This window comes from Strix uralensis, chromosome 3, assembly GCF_047716275.1.
Source record: "Strix uralensis isolate ZFMK-TIS-50842 chromosome 3, bStrUra1, whole genome shotgun sequence".
NCBI classification, from domain to species: Eukaryota; Metazoa; Chordata; class Aves; order Strigiformes; family Strigidae; genus Strix; species Strix uralensis.
This window is the reverse complement of record NC_133974.1, coordinates 6,961,140-6,979,953: the sequence shown is the minus strand read 5'-3', so window position 1 is coordinate 6,979,953 and position 18,814 is coordinate 6,961,140. Positions and strand designations below refer to the sequence as shown.

General features: G+C 47.4%; 2 protein-coding genes across 3 annotated transcripts; one reads left to right on the top strand and one right to left on the bottom strand.

The window, feature by feature from the left end:
* Positions 1-610: 610 nt before the first annotated feature.
* On the top strand, positions 611-17,967 carry PLA2G7 (phospholipase A2 group VII). 2 transcript variants are annotated; one of them, XM_074861425.1, is made up of 11 exons: positions 611-984; positions 7,714-7,838; positions 10,079-10,229; positions 10,845-10,938; positions 11,481-11,549; positions 12,014-12,161; positions 13,637-13,750; positions 14,022-14,113; positions 14,556-14,729; positions 16,132-16,280; positions 16,662-17,967. In XM_074861425.1, exons 1-11 carry the CDS (start codon positions 723-725, stop codon positions 16,763-16,765), a joined length of 1,482 nt encoding a protein of 493 aa, XP_074717526.1. In that variant the 5' UTR covers positions 611-722; the 3' UTR covers positions 16,766-17,967. The 2 variants fall into 2 exon arrangements, with proteins under 2 accessions (XP_074717526.1, XP_074717527.1); XM_074861426.1 differs by lacking the exon at positions 611-984 and adding an exon at positions 6,836-7,083.
* IMP3 (IMP U3 small nucleolar ribonucleoprotein 3) lies at positions 5,203-6,716 on the bottom strand. Its single transcript, XM_074861431.1, has one exon. It carries the CDS (start codon positions 6,714-6,716, stop codon positions 6,159-6,161), a length of 558 nt encoding a protein of 185 aa, XP_074717532.1. The 3' UTR covers positions 5,203-6,158.
* Positions 17,968-18,814: the final 847 nt, after the last annotated feature.

The following is an 18,814-nucleotide window of genomic DNA, read 5'->3' as shown; positions in this document are numbered from 1 at the left end:
GGGGAGGGGAAGAGAATTTGATGATTCCACCCCAGAAGCTCACCAGCTCTACAAGGAGATGGTGCATGGGTGCAGCTTCATAAGCAACTTAGGCCAAGTCAAATTTTACCTTCCCTTCCTCCCCTACTGCCTCACTTTGCTTAGCCTTGAAGCTCATATGGCTGTTTCATCAGCTGGATCAACCTGTTGATCTCTCAGAAAACTAATCTTTTATTATCGGTGCTGGTTTTAGGGTTAATTCCCTAAATTCAGCATTATTGAGGGGGCAAATGCTGGGGCTGTGCAAAAGGGGGGGTGGATGCAGATCCACCCCACTACTAGGGACCTGTGCTTGATCCACCTTAAACCACTCCAGAAGTTGCACCCCAAAAGTGGGATCAGCTTCCTTAGGGTGTTGTTATCCCCTTTCATAAAACCAGTGGAAAAAAGATTTGGATTTTTATGGGGGGACCTTGTGCCAAAGGGCAGTGATCCCCTGCTGCAGGTCTCCCCTCCTCACCCATCCATAAAGGTCACAGCAGCCTGGCCAGGGGGATTTTCTCACAAGGATCACAGTGCTTAATCCAGCCCTAACGCCACCACACTCAGCGCTGTGAGCAAAGCCAGAAATTCACAGCCACATACAAACAAACCCGTATCTAAACCCGTCCCTGCCCTGCAAAGGCACAGCCCGACATCTAAGCAGCCGCAGGGTCCTCTGGGGCGTGTGGCGTTTTTTTGGTATGGCACCATGCCGGAAGCTTGTTTTCCAGGCCCAGAGAAGATCTCTCCCAGAAAGATTGTCTCGTCTGGAAACTAAGGCAAAGTTTGGTCCCTCCCCTTCGGGGAGAGCCCGGCAGTCAGTCTGCCAGAGAGAAAGACATCCTCCTGCGGGGCCAGCCGCCTCTCGCCTGGCTCCGGAGGGCCGCGGGCGGCCGAAGGGTCCATCCTGCTCCTCCAGCCAGTGGGACGGGAGCCAAGGGCAGCCGGGACACCGCACACCAGGTACGTGGAGGGCTAAAGGGGGAAAAACGGTCTGGGGAGATCACGGGGAGGAGCAACGGTAGCGTGAGGGGGATTTTAAGGAGCTGAGTAGTTTCTGCGCAGCCCCTCGTGCAGCTTGCCAGTGCTCCTGCTCCCTGGCTTCAGCCTGCTCTTCCCAAAGCCTGTTCCCAATCCTTGAAGACTCGTGCTCCTCTGTTTCCTCCCTTACAGCCCCTTATCTGGCCCCAGCGCTCCCGCTCCCTGGCTTCAGCCTGCTCTTCCCGAAGCCTGTTCCCAGTCCTTGAGGGCTTGTGCTCCTCCGTTTCCTCCCTTACAGCCCCTCATCTGGCCCCAAATCCCTGCGCGTCCCCGCGGAGGGGTGGGATTCGCTCTGGGTAAGCGGCAGGGGGGGACATGGTGGATGTGCCCCTTCCTTGCTGCGTGTATGGCCAGCGTTCAGGGAAGAGGTGAATCGAGTTTTCCCATGGGGAGAAGTAACCCACCTCCTGACACCGTGGGGATGGAAAGCAGCAGTCCCCAGGCTGCAGCAAGGGAAACTCAGACTAGATGGAAAGGGAAAAAAAGTATTTGCAGCGAGGGTGATTAAACTCTCCTTTGAGTGTCTGTAACTGAGACATGTAAAACCAAGGCAGCCCCATGCGTGCCCTGATTTGGGCAGGGGTTTGGGCTAGGTGACCTCCAGCAGTCCTTCCCAGCTTAAATGCTTCTAGGAGGCTGACAGGGACACAGAGCGGGAGGTTTTGGGTGCTCTGCCAGCACGGCATTCATCTCCCCCAAACCCAGCATCGGCAAGGTGGACACCTGCACGGGACCCTGCACCCTGGCTGCTGTTAGAGAGGTGGGGAGAGAGACGACGGTTTTAGGATATGCTCACCCCCAGTGTGTTTTAAGCCCAATGAGCTCAGATATAGGTGACAGACTGTAACATTAGTCAGACGAACCTGCCAGGAGAGCCTGCCTGTACTTCACCCCGTGACACAACCATCTGAGCCTCTGCAGGAGCAGCAGGTGGTGGCTCTTCAGGGCAGGAACTGAGGGTGGCAACACCATCCGGACTTGCACATATCAACCCCGCTGACATGATTTACAGCAGCCGAGAAGCTGTTGTGACTTACTGCTGGGGACACGTGGATCCTCTAATGGGCAGCTCTAGGAGGAAACTGGAGATGCTCAAATCTCCATCTCTGTCGGTCAGTAGTGGTTGGCCTCTCCTTTTTCTCTGCCTGCTGGAAGTGGAACACTTTCTCTCTTTGAAATTAGCCAATAATAGTGGTGGTGGAACCTTTCTGCTGTGTAGTCATGTTTGCAGAGAAGCGAGAGGGCACGTTTCCACTGGGGGAGGTACACTTGGATTTAGATCCATAAGCTCCATGGTTTATGGGAAGACTGAATCCAATTGCCTCCTCCTGCTGACTCCAGGGCTGCTGCCTGCTGCTTCCACCCAGCATCCCCACATACTGACCACATAGCAGACAGGTTTTCCACCACCCAGGTCCTGCTTCAGGCCCAAACTAGCAAGCAAAGGGTGAGAAGAGTTGCTCTGATGTCTAAACCAGCGCATTTAAGAGCAGACACCAGAACTGGGGCTCTCAGGTAAATGCTGCCATAATGCTTAGGGGTGCTTTTTTCTCCCAGACCCAGTGAATGTTGAAACGTTTTGGTATATGGTGTAGGAACTATGGCAAGCCCATGCCCCAGTGATGAGAACTGGCTCTGTGGTTGAATCTGCAGTGCCAAATCAGCCAGGGGATGTACTTAAAACAGAGTGCTCAGAGCTTAAGAAGGGGACAGTGACATTTCCACCCGTGGGGGAATATCTCACTGGGGAGTGCCACTGAGGTGAGCACATGGAAGTGCCCTGAGATGTGGCTGGGAGGCCCTGGCCTAATCCAGGATGCAGGAGCATCACCCAAACGGCTGGGAATCACCCAGCTCCACCATTGCTTCTCTCAGTCTCTGTACCCCATCTTGGCAAGGGGGTTGCATGCCCTTCCCCAGCCTCACGTGCCATCTATGCTTGCCATGATGTGCTATCACCAAATTACTGAGGTCGGCATCAACTCTGCACTAAGTCATGCCAAGACGTCAGATGGAAGCAGCTTTTAAAACACGGAGCATTCTTGTTTACTGGAAAAAAAGCGGCTCAGATCAGCAGAAAAACACACATTTGCATTTCAGTGACAGCTTCAGGCATTTATACCCTGCAACACAAAAGGCATCAGTGTGAAGGACTCTTTTCTTCAGCTCCCCCACATTCCCCAAGCTCAGCTCCCCCACTTTGGCAGCCTTCAAATAAAGGACAAGCCAAGGCCAGGGAAAAGAAGGAGGAAAAAAAACAAGGGAAAAAAAACCCCAAACCCAGCATAGGCCCTGATAAAACCTCCCTGATCGCTGCCTGCTATCCAAGAGAGAGCTGCTGCACAGGAACTGCTCGCTGTTTGTCCTGACGGCTCTTGCACTGCCCAGAGCCCCCCACAGCTCCTTCCTCCCTTGCTGGAGAAGCTGGGACCCCTCCAGCTCCCAGCCAGATCATCCTTGTGCCAGCTCACACAGACCCCTGGAAGTCAGCACCGATTTATACTGATGTTGGATCCAGCCTTGGGTTTTAAAAACCAGACTGTTTATCCAAGTGCCAGGAAAGGCTGTCGGAGCTGCTTCCTGTACCCCTGCAATCTCCAGCTCCGGAGCTGCTGCGGGAACCGCCCGTCCGCAGCCACCGCACGTCAGCTCTGACAAACAAACTCAAACCCACAAACTAAAGGCAAAGTCACCATTAAACACAAGGAAGCCATCATCTGCCTGACTGCACTCACGAGCAAGAGCGTGGGCGTGCTGCCGTCAGATGTCACTTCCATTTTCATATCAAGACAACGCTCTGTTTATCCCACTTGGAAATGGACCCAGCTCTCCTCTGAGGGGTACGTGGACTCCAGCTATTAAAAATTTAGGAGCATCTCGGGTCTCAGCTACTGTAAAACCAACAGGGCCACAGACTTCCAGACTTAAGAAACACATAGACATATAAAGATGCATTTCTTAAAATGCACCTGATGCGTTTCTTAAAAAGCACCTAAGGGTTTGATTTCCAATACCGCAGGAGGAGAGCAGGGGTGATGGATGCTGTTATCCCACAGCATCCATACGGAAATCAATTAGCTACCATTGCCATAGCATAATTTAACAGCCTACAGGTTTTTGGGTTGTTTCTCTTCTGCTGCAGAAGATGCTGGAGGGGCACAGATTAATGATGAAAAGTTGGTCTAGGACAGGCTGATGATGTAAACTACAGAGGCTAACAGGCTGGAGGTTCAAGATTTCCTTTTCTGCTGTTCCTTTGAGGGCTGGACAAAGTGGGCAGAGCAGCAGCTCAGCATCTGAGCAGTAAAATGCCCTGCACAGGGCATGTCATTGTGCTGGTACTTAAATTCCCCCAAAAGAGTGAAGCAGAGCAAACACAGCATTTTTACCTGCACCTGACTTGGGCACCTTCTGAACTTCCCAAAGAATGATGATGTTTTTCCAGATGAAAGCTGGAAAGGTGTTTAAGAAAAGTCATGCTTCAGGTGCGAAACATCTTTTCAATTTGTATTTCTTACTATAAACAAGGCGCATACCCTGAGAAAAAGGTTTTTAAGGTATTGCAGGTGATGTTTTACTGAAATAAATTAATGTGTAAACAGGAGTAGTTCATAGGATAAGCAAAGGGGTTTCCCCACCTCTTTTGTGTCCGTTTCTTAATATCTATTATTGCTTTAAAAGTTAATGCTCTGCTTAATACATTTGGCTTACAAGACTGGTAGGAATTTTAACATCTAATCTGCATTTTAAAAAACAGCCGTAACATTTGTTGAGTTTCTGGTCCTCATTTGGTAATCCCAAAACACCCTTCACCTAAATACCTTTCCCATTCAGAGAAGCCTTATTAAAGCTTCCAGACCCCAAGAAGTAGGTGCAGCTGAACTCCAGCCTTTGGACAGGCAGTCACAGCTCCACTCCTAAACCTACTGCCAAATCCTTTCATAGTCCTGGGTAAAGTAAAGAAAGTATTTCTAGCAAAAAGCACTTTGTAACTCAGTATAGCCCTGTAGCAATCAAAATTAAAAAGTTACATAAATTACCTTAAAAAAAAATTCTGCACGATGACAAACAGGGCTTACTGGAATATTTAAAAACGAGAAGAAACTCTCAGAGAAACTACATCATAAAATAGCACACACATTTCTTCAGGAACTTAAACCACCTGTTTTATTTTTGCTTTTCTGCTCTTTATTTCAAAGGGGAATAAAGTTCCCAACAGCCCCAGAAAGCCTGAGGTTCCCCTCAGGTATTGATGTTTGTTTGGCTTATGTACTAAACGCAGAAGTTCCCCCCAGATCTGCAGTTATGGTTAGGACAGCTTTCGCTCCAACTCCTCCCCTGCTCCATAAATGATGCCTCATTGTCAGCTGGAACCCCACACAGCGAAGATACTGAACTCAGGGTATCAAACTTCCCTTTATGACTTCACATGAAAATAAAAGTTGGCTTTTTTTTTTTCTTCTTAATTCCCTTTTTGGCCAAAACTTTTATTGCTCCAGAAATGCCGTACTTGGCCTCCTTGTTTACTGCTGACCCTGAACCACCTCCACATCTCCCCCATATACACTTTTCTTAGTATCAAGAGAAAAACCTTCCAATGCAGCTCCTCTGGTTACTGCACGCCTGTCAGCCGAAGGAGGAACCAGCAGTCTTTTGGGACAATCTCTCAGAAAGGCAGCACCGAAGCTGCCAAACTCAGTCCTAAAACTGAGTTTTAAGCCACCTGGCCAGGCTTAAAACCCCTTCCCGCAGCTATTATTAGCAGCCAAGCAATAAACCTGACCACCCCTCCTCTCCTGCGATCAGGCAGAGAGCCTTCCAAGCACTTCTGCTCTACGGGACACAAGGACAATGGAGCTGGGCTGTCGGATGTTTCCTCGGAGCGATGGAAGCGGAGGGGAAGTTTCTCCGCGTGGATGAACGGAGCCGTTCGCTGTAAAGGGGAGCGAGGAGCAGAGCAACGCGTCACTAGAAGGGAGTAGGTCTCCTCCTTGCTCCCCGCGCAGGTGTGTTTGGGGGGGTGTGGGGTGAATACCCGATGGTGGTTTTACGCGTGCGTGTCTATTCCCACGCGTGTCCCGAGGGGCGGCGCGTCCCTAGGCGGCCAGGTCGAAGTCATCGCGCTCCTGGTTGTAGTCGAGGACCTTCTGCCGGAGGCGAGAGGCGTCCACCCAGGTGATGAAGTCCTCCACGGCGCGGGGGATGAGGAGCGCGGGGTCGGTCACCACCTCGGGCCCCACGCGGACGTGTCCCTGCTCCACGAAGGTGACGGCGTGGCGCAGGTCCTGGGCCATGCGCAGCTTCAGCAGCAGGCAGGGCAGGCGCCGGCGGCAGAAGGCGGCGGCCGAGAGGCTCTCGCAGTCGGCCAGCGACCGCCGGCTGCCCACCAGCCCCAGTCCGTACAGCTTCTCCAGCAGCGCGGCCGCGCAACGGGCGCGGAAGGCGGCGCTGGCCGGTCCCAGGTCGCGGAGGCGGCGGGCCAAGGCGCGGACGGTGCGGGCCAGCGCCTTGTACTGCACGTAGTCCTCCCGCCGGCCCAGCCGGTACCGCCGCAGCGCTTTCACCTCGGCCAGGCTCCCCCCCGCCGCCTCCCAGCTCACCAGCTCCAGCCGCCGCAGCAGCTTCTGCTCGTGGTACTTCAGCTTCCGCACCATCTCCGCTCCTCGCTCCGCTCCGCGCCGGCGGAAGACGACGGCCTTTTCCGGGGAGGAGCCGCCGCGCTCCGCCCCGCCGCTTCCCCGGGCGAGGGAGGCCCGGCCCGGCCCCGCGCCTTCCCCAGCCCCCGCGGGCTGCCGGGCCTGGCTGGGGGGCGGCGGAGCGGACCCGCCGGGCTGCTCCTGCGGTGCCGGGATGGCCCCGGGGCTGTTCCACGCTGCGGCGGGGCGGGACAACGTGGCAGATCCCGGGCGCCCCGGGAGCGAGGGCCCGGGGGTGCGGCTCAGGGCTGCTGCCTAGGCCGGGCTGCGGCGGCTGCGCCCCGCTCGTCCCCAGGGCCGGCCGGGCCCGGCCGGGTCACCCCAGGTATGGGCCGGGGAGGGCCGGACCTTCCCCACAACCTCTCCGGCACGGACAGCCCTTCCTCTTCTCTCCAGGGATCAAATCCAGGCTTCGTCATTCCTCCTGGAAAAACGGCTACAGCGTTGTTTTTCTCCGTGACACCCTTCCACCCCAGACGCGTAGGCCGGTTTTGTTTACCGAGGAGCTGCAAAAACTTCCCTCTCTGCAGTCGTGCGAGGAGGAGCAGCTCGAGGTCGTAGCCTGGCAGGGAGGAAACTGCCTTCAGGCCTGAAACTCGCTGCTCGTGGGCTCGCTCTTCCCTGTTTGTGCCCAAGAAGTGAGACTGGTGCTGCTCTACGCCCCAGCACCTCGACCTCCTGTGGCGTTCCCAGCCAAACGTTTCCTCCCCGCCTTTCTCTGTAGTGCACGGTGTTGTCTGAGCCTTGGGATTCAGGACACTCTGCTCCAAGGCAGAGTGAGACAGGTTGCTGATGTGAGATTTCAGATCTCTGATTCTCATAAGCACATTCTTGTATCGGCTCAACCTTGAATTTCCTACTCCTGGATCTTCTGCATGCTGAATTTTGTTCAGGGTAGGTGGTTTGGTCATACAGGCCATGGGCATCTCTTGATTTGCTTTGTGTTTTTCCCCAGGTTTGTCGGTGAAGGCAGCAATGGAAATGGGGACGAACAGCACTGAGAAGTTTTATAGGATCCCCAAAGGAAAGGGACCACACTCGGTTGGATGTACAGACCTGATGACAGAAAATGCAGTTGAGGTAAAGCTCTCGGTTCTTCCTCCATTGGATTTAAGCCACAATGTTAGTGAAACAACTTGCTGTAGTTTTACAGATAATCAAACAGAAGGTCTTGGCTGTGTGCAGCGATGCTGCATGGCTGACACTCACAGCTCAGCTTTCTATCCTCTCTGTCCCAATGTAGGATGTGTGCTGGGCATTTACCAGGTGAATGTAACCTCTAAGCCTTCCCCATGGCTGCTTCCTCCCTCCTCCTAATATCCTTGCCTTCCTGACTCCCCTACACAAGATACTGCAGGGAAGCTGTGTCCCACTGGGACCCACGGGGCTCTTCCCATCCACCCCACCGCTCCCTTCTGCACTGGGCTCCTGGGGAGGCTCCACACGCAGTCTCCGTGACTGTAGCTGTTCTCATCACAAAGATCCCAGTGGGATTTGGCAGGGTTGGGTGATGAGGGTATGCAGTGTTTCAGCCACAGGGTAAAGCACGAGATGTCCTACTGAAATTTTATCTATCTGAAAAAGAACAGGATGTCAATTCTGCAAGTGGTTAGTACAGAGAGAAGCCATGATAAGAAGATGGGAACAGTAAATAGCCAGCTAATGAGCTCGCTTATAGGTTTCCATTTCAAATCCTCTTGCTTTTTAATTTTCCTATGAGAATACGTCTGCCTTTACACTTTACACTGAGGTTTTACTCCTCAGACTAGCCAGGCATAGTGGAACTCATGATCAGTTTGAAGTGGTTATTCATATGTTTTCCTTTACTGAGCTTACTGTGTATTAGCACAAAGAAGCAGTTAGTTTCTTTGCAATCAGCCCATGTGTTTTTTTTAGACAGGCAATCTGTATAATTACAGTTCTCTTAGGCATAGATAATGAACCTTTTTCCCTTTCCGGTAAGAAGTTAGTCACCTGGGGAGGTTCACTGGGGCTATGCTGGGATCAAATTAATATCATTACCAGTATGGATGAAGGTTTGATGATTTCTGCCTTAGTAGCCTTTGTGTCAAAGATTGATTGAAGTTTGATGAGTAAATAGAAATAAGCTTCATTAAACAAGCTTTTGGTACACGTTGTGTGTGAGACTGATAAATTAGAGTTCAAGAAGCCAGATATTCCAAAGCTCTTATTCTTTTTGGCCCTAGACTTAACTTGTTAAAACAAAAGTACAGGTGGAACAAAACCGTGAATTTGAATAGTGGGTCACAAATTCCGTTGCAAACCAGGAAGTAAGAATGCAAATTACATACAGTTCATCTGCTGCGAGGGGTGCTTTAAGGTGTGCCTTCAGTAAATTGATGCTGTCTGTGTAGGAAAAACGCCAGCAAGGGGGTACGGAGGGTCCATGTGAATGTGGAAAGCTTGAGTGGTTTCCTGGAAGACCTGGAGTGCAGACAGTAAAAGAGGATTCAGATCAGTGGTAAGAAACAGGCAGATAAAACACAGGTTAACAAAATTGTGTTTAGAAAGATGGACCACTACAGACTTGGAAACATCTTGATGAGGAGGAAGAACAATGTATTGCATGTGCAGCTGCCCAAGAGCTTTACTGACAGCCTTTTGCTCACTTCAGCCAGGAACACTATAGCCACGTTGAGACCACGCGCCTGACTCTGCCCACATCTCCTCTGCAGGACCACACTTCCAGAAACTAGTCTTGGGGTAAAATTTGTCTTGTTAACCTAGGGGAAAAATATACATCCAGCAGGGTCCTTTCCCCCCCCGCCCCAGTTTAGCAAACTGAATTGAGTCAGTAGTAGCTCCGTGAGACTCACTGGTGCAAGGAAAGCAATGACGGCTCCCACCTGGAAGGGTGAAGGGGACACCGTCACCCCTGTTAAACTGATCAAACTGCATCATCCTACCATTCCCAGAAAGGAGGCGTAGTGAGGAGGACGTAAGAAAAGATCCAGCAAGGTGCAGAAATGGAGCAAATACGTTGTGAGTGTTTAGAATTATTAACTTAATTAAATGGAGCATTTTGAATTAGCTATAGGCTAACCTAGAGAAGGTGATGTGTATCTCTTGATGCCAACAGTCATGCTACTTTAAATTGATTGCAGGAACAAAAAGATAGTGACATAGGATTCGGCATCAAAGCCTGTATAGGATAATAATTTTTTCATGAGATTCTCTTGAGCTGTTACACTTGCATCTGAAGTCCTTGACATAAATGTTTGAATCTTCCTTTTCTTCTGTCATATATAAATAAATATCAATCTTCCTTTTTTTTCTTTTCTTTTTCCTCCTAATCCCAGGGAAGCTTCTTGCGCCTGTATTATCCATCGTGTGACACCACAAATAATGAAGAGGCACCATGGATTCCAGATAAAGAGTACTATCAAGGACTCTCTGACTTCCTTAATATGTACCGAGTCGTAGGAGAAAGGCTTTTCCAGTACTATGTTGGTAAGACTGGTTTTGATTTTATTCCTCGACTAGTGCAAGGGCATGAGCTCTGTATGCAGGTCGTTGCCTCGCTGCTCCGTGCACACTGTGTTCTTCCCAAAGAAGTATATTTGTTTGGGATGGGTTTGTGATGCTCAAGGCTGAATATGACCCAGTTCTCGGGCAGACCTGCTGTCCCCGCCTGCTATGAATAGGAGTGTCTGGGCAATTTGATCTAGGAAGACCTTGGGTAAGCTGCGCCTGTGTGTGGGGATTTAAATCCCACCGGGAAATGTGCAAATATACAAAGGTCAGATAGATACTAAGGTCTGAATACCAACAAGACTTGGATGCCTGACTATTCTTGAAAATCTGTTCTCGTAGGGTTTAAGAGGCATGTAGGCCTTGTGCTAGGCTGTGGGTGGGAGGAGAAGGAAAGTATCTTCTGCCAAGTAGAAAGTATTTTCAGAATCAGATCCATATTTGTCTTCTGTATTTTAAGGATGAGGTTTGGTACCTTATCGTCAGATGACGACTCTGAAATCAGTGGTCACCAGATTTTTGGGATCTCTCCCACAGGAGGAAATGCTTTCTCTCGTTTCAGTAATAATGACATGTGCTTCAATTTTTATCTAGGTTCAGTGACCTGTCCTGCAAAGTCGAATGCTGCTTTTAAGCCAGGAGAAAAATACCCACTCCTCGTTTTTTCCCATGGACTTGGAGCTTTTCGGTAATTCTTCAGTTTGTTGACAAACTATTTTTGGCGTCTGTGGAGGCAGCAGTCTCCAAGGGTTGTTCTGAGCAGATTCTCAGTAGGGGAGTGAGATCCCCGTGGAGCTGAAACAGATTTGAAGAACAGGCTGTTCTGTGTATTAGTATGCCTCCACTGAAATAAGCAGCAGGTTGATGTATTTATTCGTGTATTCCCCTTGTATTTTAGGGGTGAAGGTATTTACCAATCCCTAAGCATGTTGTGATGATTAGACAGCTGATTTTTGGACAGCTCTTTGAAGATGCGAAGTGTCATATATGCTACTTTTTAAAAATCATTAGCATTCTTCCTTCTGAATAGATAGTAAAACAATAACAGGGTTTTGTGAACAGGCTTTTGTGCCTGGCATACAAAAGCCTGCTCTACTGGCTAGCAAATTTAAAAAGAAGCAGTAGTGAGTGGGGGCTAGCACATATGTAGTGTGGTCAGCGTTTAAAGAGCAGTGTAATTGAAATAATTGTGTGTGCACGTGTCTCACCAGAGTGTGGTTTTCATTGCAGGACAATCTATTCTGCTATTTGCATAGAGATGGCTTCTCAGGGCTTTGTAGTGGCTGCTGTGGAGCACAGGTGTGTATACTGCATGTTTTTGACTTCTGATGGAAAGAAACTTTCTTACATTGAGTACAATGTTATTTATTCTAAAGAAGAACTTACAATTTTTTTTTAAAAAAAACCTAATATATCTTCTTCAGCCCTGCCCACACCCCCTGTTTCTCTAGCTCAACTCTTATCTAAGCAAAGGGAATTTAGATAAGCCCTTAAATGAAAAGTCCCAGGGTAGATATCATTCGTCATTCTTCAGGTGTGCTGTTTTTCTCTCTCTTATTCTTAGAACTTGGAGAATATAAAGGAGGTGGGAGTTTTGGTGGGGTTATTGCATTATTTAGAAAGTCTGTCTACACTCGCTTGTGATTGCAGCACAGAGTTGGTGGCTGGATCTCTTGAGATAAGTGAAATCTAAAACTTCTGTTGACTTCATCTCAAACTAAATGGAATACATCCCCAGAAATAACCTTTTGTTGATATTACAGAGATGAATCTGCTTCAGCAACGTATTATTGTAAAAAAAAGTCCGTTTCAGAACCACAGGAAGAGTCTACATCAAACATGGAGAAGGAGTGGATCTACTACAGGAGACTAAAAACTGGAGAGGAAGAGCGTTGTTTGCGCCATAAACAGGTACTCATCCTGGGTCTGTGCTCTAGGCAGTGAGGCAGGAGTGGTGTGTTTAGGACTAACTAGTGGACTTTCCCTTTGGCTATGTCTGCAGTCTTCTGCCATGACTCAGGGGATATATAAAAGTGCATCATGTCCTATGTTTCTGAAGATGGGAAAGCCAACTACAGCTTTCTTCAGAGCATAAACTACTTCCTCAATAAAGCTTTCTCATGAAGTTGCACTGTTGAGATAATCAGCTGTTCCTCCTCTGGTTCCACTCAACTTTCTGTTTCTTCTCCGTGTCTTCACACTTTTGCTGCCCAGCCCAGTCTTTTAGGTGACACAGAGTTGAATTCAGATGTTTGTGTGGCTTTAGGCTTGCTTTAGCTTTTGTTTACAGTTGGATAGCAAGGTGAGTCATGGCTGCTTTAAGGGGGATGTTCTGCTTCATCATCTTCAACACACTTTAACACAGTTTATAGCAATGTAAACAATGCAGACTTCCTGATTATAAGCAGCATCCGTGCTAGATGTGATATGGCCATACTGATGAGCTCCTTCAAGCCTAGACTTGACCTTTAAAATATGGGAGTCTTTTCTTCCAACTAATGCAAAGTCAGCCAGGGGGGTGTTTATCTCCCTGGGCCATACAGACAGCAGTACAAGTGTCATTTCCTGTGTGCATACAACAATCCTACTTACAAGTCTAAATATGTAATGTCTGAGCTTGCAAATAACCTCCAGAAGCCATTGTCTGCTAATTTCACTAGTAGAGAAGTCAGGAGATTGAGATTTATTTGAAATTCAGTGATGCACAGACATCTTGCTGGCTGCCTACACACTGCAGTTCCCAAGGACACTACTGTTCTTTAGTTCTTTTTGAATCTCTTCTTTTACTGACATATCAAAGTCAAAAACACTTCTTACACTGGACAATGAAAGCCTTTATTTGCAACAGCTTTACTACAGTTTTCAAGAATGTGTATATTTGTAAGATGAGACGGGATTCTTGGCTGTTTCTTATTTTGGGTTTATCCAGTGTAAAGACAGTTTCAAATCTATTATGCAGATGGGGCAAGTGATGTAATGATGTTTGCTCATCGAAGTGAGCATGAGGAGGAGCAGCAAGTCAGCTTTCTTTGTAGTTGTGTAACTTAAGCCTTTGCACATCCCAACAACCCCTTCTCTGACTAGTGTCAGGATGAAGGAGTTGAAGGTCTTTGGCGCATGTTCTAGGGATAAATTCCTCTGTGTGCAGAGGGTCTGTGCAAGAGCTCCAGCTCTTTGGATCTCCAGAAGTCATTTTGTTGTTGGTCAGACCTTGACAGAGTTCTGTTTTACAGTTCCCTTCTGCAGTTCAGAATAGTCGTTACTGTATCAGACACTTAAGGGAAAAAAAAAGATCAGATTAAGTCTTGTGTCTAACGGAGCAGCAAGCCTAGCAGTTGTCTGATAATTCCTTCCACTGCTCTGCCCTAATTTATCTTTCTCCGCAGGTGCAGCAAAGAGCACAGGAGTGTATCAAGGCTCTCAATCTCATTCTTAAAATCAATTCAGGAGAGGAAGTAATGAATGTATTAAATTCAAACTTTGACTGGAATAGCCTAAAGGTGAGTGAAAGACGGTGACTGCATTTTGTTAAACGCTTAATAATGCTTCTGGTTTCCCTCTTCCATTTCTAAACTGGTTCCTGTAAACTACTCTGATCACACCATAGATCTATGAACATATTCTCAGGTCATCCCAATCTGGATAGTTAGTAATGAAGCTGAAATGATGCTCTTCTTACTTCAGTAGTATCTATTGCCTAAAAAATTATTCCCTTTAAAAAAAAAAGTTTGGGAAAGAAAGTCTCTTACAGCACCTGGATTTTTTTGACAGGATTCTGTTGATACTAGCAGAATAGCTGTGATGGGACACTCTTTTGGTGGTGCTACAGTTATTGAGAGTCTCAGCAGAGAAATAAGATTCAGGTAAGTATGCAAAACAAGGCAAGAGACGTTTGGCACTTGAGAGGTCTGGAGCAGCGGACCTTACCTGAGATCCCCCAACTACTGATTAGCTCTTGAAGAAGAGTTTTGTTTGGCATGTCTTGTTTTCTCAAGTCATGCTTCTTTCAGCTGTGGGGATGTGGTAGAACATAATAGCTGTATCATGTCATGATACTGTGGGACCCTGCAGAAGCTCCTCTGCCCTGCTGCACCTGGCAATGGAGACCAACAAATGCAATAATGGATTAATTCTCTTCCCCTAGAGTAGAAATAATTTTGAAACAAAATGATTCATTAACCTGTTTACATGTTCAGTATCATAGAGAGTTTCTCTTTCCCATGTCTCCTGCAAATCAAAGCATGCTGAGAACTTCCATATACAAAGCTTTTTGCTTCCGTGACAATATCCAGTTGTTTTTGACAGGTGTGGCATTGCCCTCGATGCATGGATGCTTCCAGTAGGTGATGACATTTACCAAAACAGTGTCCAGCAACCACTGCTTTTTATCAACTCTGAAAAATTCCAGTGGGCTGATAATATCTTAAAGATGAAGAAGCTTGGCTCCAATGACACAAACAAGAAAATGATCACTATCAAGTAAGTGTTCAGGATCAATCATCGGTGGGCCAACGTTAACGGGATGAGTGTCAACAAGGCCAAGTGCCAGGTCCTGCACTTGGGCCACAACAACCCCGTGCGTGGCTACAGGCTTGGGGAGGGGTGGCTGGAGAGCTGTGTGGAAGAGAAGGATCTGGGGGTTCTAATTGACAAGCAGCTGAACATGAGCCGGCAGTGTGCCCAGGTGGCCAAGAAAGCCAATGGCATCCTGGCTTGTATTAGAAATAGTGTGGCCAGCAGAAGCAGGGAGGTGATAGTCCCCCTGTACTCTGCACTGGTGAGGCCACACCTGGAGTATTGTGTCCAGTTTTGGGCACCTCAATACGAGAGAGATCTCGAGGGGCTGGAGCGAGTGCAGAGGAGGGCAGCGAAGCTGGTGAAGGGCCTGGAGAACAAATTGGAGGAGCGATTGAAGGAGCTGGGACTGTTTAGTTTGAGGAGGAGAAGGCTGATGGGAGACCTCATAACTCTCTACAACTACCTGAAAGGGCATAGCAGAGAGGTTGGTGCTGGTCTCTTCTCACAGGTGATTAGCGACAGAACAAGAGGGAATGGCTTTAAACTGCAACAGGGGAGGTTCAAAATGGACATTAGGAACAACTTTTTCACAGAAAGAGTGGTCAGACAGTGGAATAGGCTGCCCAGGGAGGGGGTGGAGTCCCCATCCTTGGATGTGCTTAAGGGTTGTTTAGATGAGCTGTTGGGGGATATAGTGTAGGGGAGAACTTTGTAGAGTCGGGCTGATGGTTGGACTCGATGATTCCAGGGGTCTTTTCCAACCTGAATGATTCTGTGATTTCTGTGGTTGAAGATGAATCTTTACTCTCTTGTTGGAGCTGTTCAGTTACATGTAACTGCAGACACAGTCACTACTTCCTCACGGCCCAGGTTTTCACTGCATGTTTAAATTAGCAGTATGTCCCCCACAGTGGAGACAGAGACCTGTCTCAGAGCAGCCAGTAACCCTAAGTTTAAGGTACTCCAAGGTGTGCATTCCTGCCCTGAGGCACAAGTTTTGCTCTGGGTGGGCCTCGTGCATCATCTGTGTTTGAACACTCTGAATAGCCTTCTGGGTGCAGTTATGCACTCCTAGTGAAAGTGCTGCGTACAGGGGAGTGGATGGCTCTGTAATCCACCTTATATTCAGAGCAGAGAGATAACTTGATCTTGAAGTTTTGCCAGTCACAGTAAGCATGTACAAAACTTCCTCTCTTCTGTGGTTAGGACAGAATTTACTGCTAATCTTGCATGCTCACGAGACTAACCTGTTTTATCTTCTGTTAAAGAAGACAGCATAAGATGTGTGACCGTCTTTAAAGAAGTCTGTACAACCTATGGAATCTTTTAATCAGACAACTGTTGATCATTGATCTATTTGCAGGGGGTCAGTACATCAGAGCTTTCCTGACTTTACCTTTGTGAGTGGAGAAATCATTGGAAGATTTTTCAAATTAAAAGGAGAAATAGATCCAAATGAAGCTATTGATATAAGCAATCATGCTTCATTAGCCTTCCTGCAGAAACATTTGAGTAAGTATCTGTTTACATCAAAGTATGAAGTTAAATTAATACTTTATTCCTATGAAGCTTTTTATATAACCAGTCTGTTTAGAACAAGATCAAAAGTAAGTGTGTCAGAAAAGTTTAAATAGAAAAAACAACAGTCAGACTCTTTTTCTAGAGGTTTGTTAGTTACTTTTGTAATCTAAGCAATTCAGAGGAGGAACATTGCAGTTTTGTTCTAATACATAAAAAACCTGGAGTATCGTTTTTCCCTCCTTAAAACATCATGCCTCCCCTACTTTGCCAAGTCGACTCATCTGTCCTATAATTTAATATTTCATTGTAGCTTTACAAAAAGCTGATTACTTATTTCATTACCACTTGGGTTTTCTTTCCTCCATTTTATAGGTCTTAAGAAAGATTTCGATAAGTGGGATTCTCTTGTGGATGGCATAGGACCCAATGTTATTCCTGGTACCAATATTGACTTATCTCCAGCTGAACCTGAATAAGGAATACAAAGAAGTACTGAAAATGCCACGGACATCAGGACACTAATGTTGGCCAGACATTGCTCAGACATGTGATAGCACTGGCCACCTACACAGCTTTTGGGGTGTGGAACAAAAAAAAAAGATAAGGCATTAGGGTACATTGTCATGAAAATGTAGAGAAGTTTTAGTTCAAATGAGTTAGTGAGATTCTTTGAAATACTGCAACAGGGTAACTTCTGTTTTATAGGCAGCTGGGGGAAATGGTAATTTAAACTCTCTTTCTGGTTTTGACTTAATTTGCAGAGAGAGAGATTAAGCTCCAAGGAATTCAACTAAAGTGCTGCTTACCAAGCTTTAGGTTTGCATCCAGCAAGCCTTTTTTGCAGTGTAAGAGAAAAAATAATCTTTATTAAACTATTCAGTATTTCAGCTGTGCTCTGACAACAGTTGACAGTTGGAGCAGGTTTTTGCTCCTTCTAGTCAGTGAGGTGCCAGTGGAAGAAGGTTTTCAAAACTGCCTTATTAAAATAAGAGTCACAGTAAAAGCCACAGGAAATAGTTTAAGATAACAGCAGGGCAAGGTGTTTGTTCGGGCACAGGACTTCTCATATGAACTTAATCCACTTACGTTTTAAGATTGTGTTTACTGCCATACTCAGAGGATGTTTCCATTCCAAAAGCTGCTGAAATGGTCGGTCTTGTAGCAACTGTAATTTCCCTTAGGCAAAGCTCCAAGCAGTGCCTCTCTCATTAATCTCTATATTACCACTGTCACTCAATCATACTGTTGTAGGTGAAATTACAGAAGAGATGTGTCACTCCTACCACTCCCTTCAAAAAGGAGGATGTAAGCATTGCTTGATCATCTTGATGTCTCTCATGGTTGTAGTACTCTCCAGACACTGATCTTTGTCCAAGTACTAGCATTGCTGTCTGTATCTCAGTAGAAGCAGCTGACTGTGGTTGGCTAAAGAAGGAACTGATTTTTAGATCAAAACTCCCTGAAGCTACCACATGGAAGGGTGACTTCTAAATGAATAAGCCTTGCAAAAGGCGGGGACTACTTCTAGCCGTAGCCTGTTTGTTTCAGCGTCAGGTTACAAACAAAACAACTGAAGCAAGAGGAACAAGCAGAACATAACAGTGTAATTAAATATTTATATAATCTGTGATCTTAACATGAGATTGCAACAGAATTTAATTAAATTCTCTCCAGCCTACCACTGTGTATTGTCTATTAAGGGAATAAACATGCAAGTGTTTCTCTTACTGAGTGACCACTAACAATTGAGATCTACTGTGATACTCACCCAGACTATTACACTGTCATAGATCATTATGGCAGCATGAAAAATCCACACCCTTTGAAGAGGAGAAAGAAGCTGTGGTATACAGGGGCATGGAACAGAACTATAAAATAGAAACCGCTTTTCCATACAGGTCATGGTTTAGGCCCAGCTGGCTTGCAGCAGCTCCATCATTCCTGCCCCCACATGGGATGAGGTGGAGAAAATACAAAAGACTTGAGAGTCAAGGACAGAGAGGGCTCACTCACCCATTATGGTCACAGGCAAAAGACAGACTCAACTTGGGGGGAAAAAAAAGCCATGAAAACCCCAAAATATAATTTGAACACCACCACCACCAATATACCAATCTAAACAGGACAGTGAGAAATGCAACCACATCTTAAAAACACCTTCCCCCCCATCTCTCCCTTCTTCCCAGGCTCAGCTTTGCTCTTGAATTCTCTACCTCCTCCCCACCAGTGGCACTGGGGGATGGGGAATGGGGGCTGTGGTCAGTTCAATCACACATTGTCTCTGCTGCTTCTTCATCCTCAGGGGGAGGACTCCTCACACTCTTCCCCTGCTCCAGCGTGGGCTCCCTCTCACAGCAGACAGTCCTCCACTAACTTCCCCAATGCAAGCCCTTCCCACAGGCTGCAGCTCTTCATGAACTGCTCCAGCGTGGGTCCCTCCCACAGGGTGCAGCCCTTCAGGCACAGACTGCTCCAGTGTGGGTCCCTCATGGGGTCACAAGTCCTGCCAGCAAACCTGCTCCACC

Excerpts from the sequence above, each read along its gene's own strand:
- PLA2G7 (XM_074861425.1), top strand. The coding sequence starts at position 723 with ATGGCACCATGCCGGAAGCTTGTTTTCCAGGCCCAGAGAAGATCTCTC. Across the intron at positions 11,550-12,013 it reads GTGGCTGCTGTGGAGCACAG|AGATGAATCTGCTTCAGCAA; the intron begins GTGTGTATACTG and ends TTGATATTACAG. Across the intron at positions 12,162-13,636 it reads GTTGTTTGCGCCATAAACAG|GTGCAGCAAAGAGCACAGGA; the intron begins GTACTCATCCTG and ends CTTTCTCCGCAG.
- IMP3 (XM_074861431.1), bottom strand. The coding sequence starts at position 6,716 with ATGGTGCGGAAGCTGAAGTACCACGAGCAGAAGCTGCTGCGGCGGCTG.